Source organism: Bidens hawaiensis, unplaced genomic scaffold, assembly GCF_021521415.1.
Source record: "Bidens hawaiensis isolate Kalapana, Puna unplaced genomic scaffold, B.hawaiensis_p1.1 tig00033828_1, whole genome shotgun sequence".
Lineage (NCBI taxonomy): Eukaryota > Viridiplantae > Streptophyta > Magnoliopsida > Asterales > Asteraceae > Bidens > Bidens hawaiensis.
In genome coordinates, this window is record NW_027495811.1 from 2,750 (window position 1) to 12,436 (window position 9,687).

Sequence of the window (9,687 nt, forward strand, 5' to 3'; positions counted from 1 at the left end):
TACATATCTTGTAAGACAGATCTCAGCTTCTTAAGGTTGTTGGTATAATAACCTAGTCAACTTTTGTTACATTTGTTAATGATCATGCTTATCATGCTATGCAATGTCAAGAGTTCCCACCTAATTTTATTATCAAAAATCAAGATTCTCATTTGCATTCTCTCTCCTACCTCTCTCTCCTATATAACTAGCCACAAGTCTACATTTTGCAAGTTCATAACAATATAGTTTGTTCTAAGTACATCTCACCATCCTGCTACAATCCTATATATTCTAGGATCTCAAAACAGGAGTACAAGTGACTCTTCCTTGTTTTTTAGATTTATGTTTGTAGAAAACCCGAGCATTTCACATTCGGTTCCTTCGTTTTGTTAAAAGCAGCCATGCGTGTGCAGTACATGCGGATGCGATACATAGAAACAGGCAAAACCGATTCTTCCTGGATGTTCCTCTTCTTGTTCTATCTTAACCTTCTTTGTTCTGGCTCCTGATTCTTTTCCTCCATACTTTCTGCATATCAACTTTTCTTCTAAACTATTAATTCGGTTAATTCATTTTTTTTAAAAAGACGGTTATTATGAATGATCATCTAGCCTCCGTTTTTGGATCGATTAAGGAAAGCGATCTAACGTCTCTGGATGACAGATCATACGATTTACAATCGTCATCACCGTACCTTAATTCCTCAGAATCATACCTCACATGTTTATATCAAAACCTTTCTCATGGGAGGTGTTATGAAGATGGAGACGTTAAACCGTTCGAATATCGTTTGACCGACACATTCTTTGATGATCAGACACCTGCCAATTTCAATTCCAAACTTGTTGCTAATTCTATATATCAGGATCTCTACAATGGATCCTATGAATCAGCTCTGACAGAAATCAGACAAGTTTTGAAATCGGTATGTGACACGCATTGTTTGCCCTTGTCTCAAACATGGAGCCCATGTGGTCAACAGAGTCGATCCAGATGCCAGCAGCAATCCGCAGGCTGCATCTCAGTCATAACTTCTGCATCCTACGTGTTTGACCCTAATGTTTTGGGGTTCTACGAGGCGTGCACCGAGCTGCATGTGGCTCGTGGTGAAGGTATTGTTGGTAAAGCGATTGGCACAAACCAGCCGTGCTTTGCTACCGACATCACAGGTTTTAGTACAAGTGAATACCCTCTAACGGGCCATGCTAAGGTGTTGGGACTCGGTGGCGCTGTTGCAATACGTCTACGGAGCACTTACACGGGCCCCACCGATTTTGTTTTGGAGTTCTTTCTGCCACGTGATTGCAGAACCGATGATGAACAGAAACAGATGCTAAGCTCGATATCGTGTGTGATGCAGCGCGTTTCCCGGAGTTTATATGTGATGAACGATGATGAACTGGAAAAAGATGAAGATTCGGTTTCGGTTAAAGAAACGGGCGAATCATCCTGGATTTTGGACATGATGGAAGCCCAACGGAGGGGCGAAAGCGTCATTGTTTCAACGGGGACCCACAAAGAGGAACCACAAGAATTTAAAGTGATAAACCAGTGGGACTATTATCAGTCGACATTGACCCGAGACAAGAAGCAAGTCAAGCCAGATATGAGACCGAAAGGGAGAAGACGACCGTTAGCAACGAGAAGATCAGAAGAAAAGAGACGAGTGAAGGCGGAAAGAAACATAAGTTTACCACTTCTCCAACAATACTTTCCCGGGAGTCTCAAAGATGCTGCAAAGAGCATTGGAGGTTAGTCATAGCCACCATCTCTAAATATAAAATAATAAAAATGAAACCCACCTGTAAGAGAACCGGTTTTTATGCACCGAATCAATGCCATGTTAAAAAAAGGTTACCTTTTAATCAAATTAGCCCTAGATTCTGACATTGTAACTAAACTTTCTTACCAAAAGAAAGTCAACATGGTCAAAAGTTGACCCGGGTCGGATTAAGTTTTCTGCAAGATGGTCAATATAGAAGTTGAACATAAACTTGTTACTTTATCCCTAGATTGAAACATTGTAAATGAATTTTCTTATCAAAAGAAAGTCAACATGGTCAAAAGTTGACCCGGGTCGGATTCTAACATTGTAACTAAATTTCTTAGTATTGGTTACTTCAGTTTGCCCTACGACTTTGAAGAGGATATGCAGGGAACACGGGATTATGAGATGGCCATCTCGAAAGATAAAGAAAGTAGGCCATTCTCTGAAAAAGCTTCAGCTCATCATTGACTCGGTCCAAGGTGCAGAGGGTACTATTCAACTCGGATCATTCTATTCAAACTTCCCAGAATTAAACTCCCAAAACTCACGAAACCCTACCCCAACTATTGACCATGTCAAAAAGTCAACATCCTGTTCTTCATCATGTGGCAGCCATGATTCAGGTTCTTCAACCCTTTGTTGTTCAAATCAAACCACCTTAAACACACAACCAGTTCAAGTTCATAGGAGTTCATTGTTCAAGACTAAAAGAGAGAAACATGCAGATGAAGGTGTATTTCGTGGGAAAGCTGGTTATGGTGAACAGAAGATACGGTTGCATATGCCACAAGAATGGAGATTTGGAGATTTGCAGAGGGAGTTAATGAGGCGGTTTAACATAGATGATATGAATATTATCACTATAAAGTACTTGGATGATGACTCTGAGTGGGTGTTGTTAACATGTGAGGCGGATCTTGACGAATGCATGGACATAAATATGGCTACTAAGACGTGCGCAATAAAAATCTTCGTTTCCCAGTCTTTTCATCAGGAATCTGGAAGTTCTTTTATTGGCAATTGCTAAGTTTTTTATAGGTTTTTGTGACATATATAGATGAATTTATATTTTACAACATAAATCCACTCGTAAGGGCATGGGCATTATTAGGTCGGCCCGTGTTTTTCCATGGATAAAGATGGTGTTGATTGATAACTTAAGTTTCTGGAGAGCTATTGTACTTTAATAAACAATCAGCCTTCATAGTTTTGTGACAGAGTTTGAATGATTGTATTGAGTTTCTGTTCATACCTGGAATCTTGTTTTACATCCTTTATAAGCAAGCTGAGTTTCAAGGAGCCAAACTGGAATCTCTCTGTGATAACCACAGCTGTCACAAAAACCAAATATTAAGCATGTAAATTAATAAAAAGTGTGAATATTACATAAAACGTCTAAAAGATCCTTCATTTATAAAGAAAAGGAATGTTTTGACCAATATCAGAAGCCAAATATTTGTAATGTTGACTATGGTCAAATAGTTGACTTTACTTTTCCTTGAAGAAACTAGATATGAGATATATATCGTGAGTCATGAGAACAATACTTGACCATTCATGTAACAGAGCTTCTTTTTCATTAGTAAGTAGAAAATCACATTTCATAAGAGAGATTATACTTACACTGGTTTATTGTAACCATTGTTGATCATATACACATAGCCATTGGTACCATTACATTGATGAATAATTTAAGAACTTGAAGCTAAAGGAATGCACACAAACATCTTTCATATTGCCACTCCCGCTGCATTTGTAACACCACAATCTTCTTGTAGCAACTTTATCACAATGATATGTTGAGAACCGAGAGAATTGCATAATGCATTTGTGCCTATTAGTTTGAATACGATACACAAAACGATTATCTAACCGCCTTTGTTTCTCTTTCCCACTATGTATGATTATCTTTTATGCACTACGTACAAGTGCACTATGAGGTTCTTGGCATATTGTTGGTTCTAAACGAACGCGCGCGCGCGCGTGTGTGTGATACCATATTACAAAGTTCACTTATGATAACTCACTTACACTTTAAACATCTGATCAGTACACCCTCACTCATCAAGGAAGTCATATTTTGAAGACTGCATGTTTAATATTCTTTCATGACCCCATCCTTTCTGTATCTTATTCAATATTTTCAGTGTAGCACCACTGCCATCATCTCTGTTAACAATCACATAAAGAAAAGATTAATGTAATTTGCTAGAATGAAGAAAATGGTAAAGGAGAAAAACTTTTGAAAGTCAAACCTGTTCAGAATGTTCTGCCAATTGCTTTCACTGTTATTTACATCTTTTCTACGGTTATAAACCTTACTATTTCGGTTAACTTGATTAGTAACCTTAACCTCAGAACCCATCTCAACCATCAACTCAGCAAATTCATCAGCATCACCATTATTTCCCGCCACGCGCAAACCATCAATTACTGGCATAAATGATGCAGGTTCAAACATGTATCTGTTTTTGATCATTTTCTTTAGAACTTCAGTAGCGCATTCCACCATTTCAGCTTTGCAGAGTCTGTTAATAAGATCTTGATATTGAAAACTAGCAATTCCAAAACATCGATCCAATGCAGACATGAAAATATCTTTTGCTTCTACAAGTTCGTCTCCAGCAACTAACTCATTGAACATGAAGCTGTATAGTGTTTCTATATGACCAAATATACTTGATGAAACATTAAACACTTCCAATGCTGGTCTGAATTCTCCTATCTGGCATAAAGGTCTTATTAATAACTTAAAAGTAGAAATGTTTGGAGACACGCCTTTATTCAACATTTCATCTAACAGTTTAGTGGCATCATCGGTTTGACCTGATTCACACAAGCATCTTATCATATTATTGTAAGTAGAAACATTAGGAGAGATACCTCTTTCTCTCATTTCATTCACCAAACCATACATTTCAAAGAATTGACTTTTCATTCCTAACCCAAGGATTAACGAGTTGTACGTTTGCAAGCTTTTGTTGTACCCTTTTTTCTCCATTTCCTTGAGAACCCGAAATGCTGAGGATACCTTTCCCTTTTTACATAAATGATACACGAATATGTCGTATATGATCGAATCTGGATATAAGTTTCTCCCTATCATTTCAATGAACGTCTTTTTAGCTTCATCAAGCTTCCCGTCTTTGCATAATGCATTAATTATAGTGGAATAACTAATTAAGTCAGGCTTACAACTACTATCATTTTCTAGATTCCATAACTTATGCATGGTTTCAACTGCTTTGTCCACCTGGCCAATTTTACATAGCCCGTCAATAACAATATTATAGGTCACTGTATTCAATGCATAACCTCTTTCTTTCATCTTCTTGAGTAGTTCTTCCGCCTCTAATACTTTCCCTTCTTTCCAAAGGCTTTCTAGCAAACTATTACAAGTGTAATCGTTTGGAAAGCAACCGTTTGCGATCATGTTATTTAGAAGTTTATTGGCTTCACTTATCATCCCTTTTTTACAGTATCCATGAAGTAGGATGCCATAAGAGACTACATCAGGAGCCAATCCATCACTTTTCATTAAGCTCATGACCGTTTTTGCATCACGCAACATACCATTCTTGCATAGACCATCCATCAAGATATTGTATGAGACAACAGTTGGTTGTACGCCTTTTTCTGCCATCTCATTGAGAACTACTTGCGCTTCCAAAAGGTTTCCATATTTCACCAAACCCAATAACCATATGTTATAACTTTCTACTTTCAAGAAAACATCAGTTTCCTTCATGGATTCAATCAGTCTCTTCGCTTCCTCCATCATTCCTTCTTTGCAAAATCCTTCAAGCATTAAGTTGTAAGTTATCATATCGGGCTGAGGCAAACCTAAATCCTTTCCTACTTGCATATCTCTAAAGATCCTAGAAGCCTCCAACACTTTTCCCGTATTACACAAAGCCGAAATCCTGGAATTAAAAGTAACCACATTTGGAACATGTCCATCTTCTCGTAACATCTCAACCACCTTCTCCGCTTCATTAGTCTTACCTTCCTTGCAAAAAGCTGAAACTAACGTATTGTAAATAACCATATTCGAACCAACGTTCATACTCTTCATAACCTCCAATAACCCCAAACCTTCACCCGCGCGTCCAGCCCGACAATACCCACGAACCAAAATCCCGAAACTGAACTCATTAGGGGAACACCCTCTCTCAGGCATTTTATCAAACACCTTCCGTGCATCATCCAAACACCCCGAATCACACAACCCACCAATCAACAGATTAAACGTATACGTTTCCAGTTTCACCCTACTCACAACCATGTCTTCATACAACAACCGAACACACTCCGGTAGATTCTCCTGAAACGATGACCGAATAAGTAAATTATACAATGAAACAGAGACGGGTTTATCAGGAGATTGAATTCGAAACGCTTGCAATTGAGAAACAGCAGGACTGGGATGACCCAGTTTCGCTAGAACTCGGATGATCAAGAGCATTGGGTGGTCTGATGTTTGGGCTGGGTGTGAAAGTACGAGTTTTTGAAGGGTATTGATTTCAGTGAACATTTTGGCGCCAATTAGGATACGTGTCAGCACAGGAAGTGATTGACTGAATGCATCTGATGGGTATTTGGGATTGGATGCGATTCGATTGAAGATCTGCCAAGCTAACTTGGGATTATTGGTGTTCTTGAGAAGAGCATTGGTTAACTCTCTTGCAGGTTTCATGTTTAGAGGGTTTGAATATTGTTATTGTTATTTCAAATATTGGCCTCTTTTATACTGAGTTTCGGAAATTACATCAAGTTGTTGGAAATAGGTATAAATATAATATACTAATTTCATGTCGGGTTGAGTTTTTTTTATCCGAAAACAAAACGTATATTATTCGTGTTATACTAAACCTGTTTATAATTGTGACGTGTTTTAGTCGTTTTTTGAGTCAATCCAGTTAACGTTTATATGCGAAAATAAGTAATGCTTAGACCATAGCCATTAGTCAAATGACGAAGCTTGGGCTTAAACAAAGAGGTGACCGAAGTCATGGAAAAATCTTTTGAGGGTGTACGGACTCAATACCTATAAAAATTTTCAGACAAAATCGCCGAAATTTAAACTATGAAGCGAAAAACAGGGTTCACCGGGTCCTTAATAATCTTCGCGCCGCCATCAATAATCCAAAAATACAAGGGTTGGTTGGCGTATAATAGAAAATATCCAATTCAAAAATTTAAAGACCGAATTTGATTAATCCGGTTGAACTTAAATTTTAAAATTAATTTATATAATAAGATACGATATTTCTTAATTATATTTTTGACTCTTCATGTATAATATCACACATTTATGTCAGGAGTATGAGTATAAACTTTGATATTTATATTACTTTTTAACAAATTAACGATGCTTGAGATATAATTATGGTATGGGTGCAAATTACATAAAAATAATTTAACGTACATGTGTGCTTATTTTAATTTGTTAATAATTGAGATGATAAGCTTTGAATTCACCCGATATACATTACAGGCTTGTAGCAATAATATAGTATTCTATTATTATTTTTTAAAAGATAAGAATGAGACTAGATATAATTAATTATAGCTGATGGGAAGGAAGCTATTAAAATTTAAATAGATTAATTTACCATTTTTATCTAACTTTTATAGTTCTAATATAGAAAAAAAAAACTATGCAGCCCAAACGTGTTCTCCGATTTTTCATCAAACAATGACTTCATGTAATTTGTAAACAGTTAAGAGATTAATTATGAAGTCATACTCTCTCTAAATTGATACACTACATCATTTATAAGGTTGATTATAAACACATTCTCTCTAAAAAATTGACAGATTACATTAATGACTGCCCCTGGTATTCCAGTCTACTATTTACACAATTCAAGATTTCTTATGCTTAATGATCAACATGTGTCCTCTATATACTAATTTCCTCCTCTATATAACAACAGGTTGATTATGAAGTCATCCTCTCGTCTCTAAATTGATAGACTATATCAATGGTAGCCAGTATAGATCACCAGGTGTCCTCTGTACACAGTATATTAATTTCCTCCTCTATATAACAACTAGAATTCATTCACATGATGCATATGTTCCTATAGGAGCTTGTTGTGAAACTAAGAACCAAGAGGAAGCCAGCCGAAGCGAAGCCGAAGGTCATTGAGAGTGTGGGGCGTGATGACAAGAGGAAGACACGATACATGACCATGGGACTATCAGGTTGCAATGTGGTAATGTTCATCACAACTAGTTTTTTTTGAAAGATTTCATCACAAACTAGTTAATAACTAAAACAATCAATTATTTCCCCTAGAATAAAACTTTTTTTCTTTTTGCAATTTACTGAAATTTTTTTAATTTTTATTTTTTCAATTTACATCATGAAGAGACACATGGAAAGGATTGAAAAATAACTCGTCAGAACTTAGAACCACTAATAAAGTTTGCAAAAATAACTAGAGGGAAAATTAGTAAATGAGAAATCAAACTTTAAATTTTAACATTTTTTAAATTAAGTATTCTAAAATCTTTTTAATATTAAATAAAAAGTCAGTACATAGTAGTTTTTTTCTTTTCCTTTTTAAAGGCCTAGACTTTTTCTTCGCTTTGGCCCTCAAATTGGTTAAGGCCGCTTCTGGATTGTCGGATTTATGTTGTGTTTCAGGTATTGTTATAATTTGTATCCCTTAGAAGGTCCGTCACACAAAGAACTTTACGTCAATGTTATTCAGATAGCAACAGTCCTAAAAAACCATATCGGTACTATAACTAAGCCTAAAACTGTCACCCTTGACAATCCTCAAACAATAACAATGCAATAGCTTCACCTAAAATTGTCACACCCTTAGAGAGTCCTCAAACTGTATATATATCGGTGCAATAACTAGACGAACAATGTTGAACTTGTTTGTTATATGATGCGAAAGCCAAGAAATTTTACGTGTAAAGAAGAGAAAGAACAAGAGAGATTTCAAACTTTAACATAAGCCTTTCATTAACGATTAGTCGCTTAAGAATAACAGACAATTAACCTGAAACAAAAGTAAAATAAATGAATCAACTTTGACTCTCAGAGAGTCAAAATAAGAACAAAAAAAAAAGTCAAAAAATTGACAGAAAATAAATGAATCAACTTTCACTAACCTTGACCAGAATAGCCATCATACTTATTTTAAAGCTCATCTCATTCCTCATTCAATCGAATCTAAATTATTGTATTATTTAACATTCCATGTTTGAGTTCTTTAAATTTGTACCTGTTGTTCTGATGTTTAACTCGCATTTGAACCTCCTTTGCGAGTCTGACTTGGTAAGTTTAGAAAATGGTAACATATTGACATCCCAGCTTGATAAAATGTGGCCACAAAGACAATCCCAGCGCTAAATACATAAATAGTTAGTTCATCATAAAACAATAACTATGTATCAACAACATGGACAAATGAATGTTTGCAAGTCAAACTCACCTGACTGACCCACATCGCCAGCGCTAAAACTTGTTTCAACATTAACCCGCATTGACCCATAACCCATCAACCCATCTATTTTGTCACCTATAATTGATAAAATAGACCCCAAAATCAATAGACTGTGGTGGGAAACAAAGTAGACCAAAGAGGCAATTGCAATAAACAATAATAAGATGCGTGATACGAACCCGACTTCTCTACGGGTGGGTTTTAGGGCCCGACTAAGTATGTTGAACAGTCTCTTGAGTTTGGGGAGATAAAGGGGTGAGGGTGTTGAAGGGTCCTCGTAACTGCAACATTTACTACTGTCATTAGGTTTATATAAATGTCTGTTTTCTAGTTTATGGGATTATCAATGTTTATTTTTATCAAATTAAGGGTTTTTATACCTTTTTAATCGGAGATCTAATCCCTCTCGAATCGGATTATCTGGAGACTAGCCCCTCTCGAATCGGGCCAACTATCCTTGTCTTGTTT

General features: G+C 36.3%; 2 protein-coding genes across 3 annotated transcripts; one reads left to right on the forward strand and one right to left on the reverse strand.

The window, feature by feature from the left end:
• The first annotated feature begins 325 nt into the window (after positions 1-325).
• Positions 326-2,983, forward strand: LOC143585352 (protein NLP4-like). The gene is made up of 2 exons (XM_077067161.1): positions 326-1,733; positions 2,107-2,983. Exons 1-2 carry the CDS (start codon positions 578-580, stop codon positions 2,775-2,777), a joined length of 1,827 nt encoding a protein of 608 aa, XP_076923276.1. The 5' UTR covers positions 326-577; the 3' UTR covers positions 2,778-2,983.
• Positions 2,984-2,993: 10 nt separating this feature from the next.
• LOC143585351 (uncharacterized) lies at positions 2,994-6,533 on the reverse strand. 2 transcript variants are annotated; one of them, XR_013144540.1, is made up of 3 exons: positions 4,006-6,533; positions 3,374-3,919; positions 2,994-3,081 (listed from the first exon to the last, which is right to left on the reverse strand). XR_013144540.1 is itself a non-coding variant. In XM_077067160.1 (2 exons), exons 1-2 carry the CDS (start codon positions 6,444-6,446, stop codon positions 3,808-3,810), a joined length of 2,553 nt encoding a protein of 850 aa, XP_076923275.1. In that variant the 5' UTR covers positions 6,447-6,533; the 3' UTR covers positions 3,171-3,807. The 2 variants fall into 2 exon arrangements, 1 of the variants encoding a protein (XP_076923275.1); XM_077067160.1 differs by lacking the exon at positions 2,994-3,081 and having other exon boundaries at positions 3,171-3,919.
• Between the last annotated feature and the right edge of the window lie 3,154 nt (positions 6,534-9,687).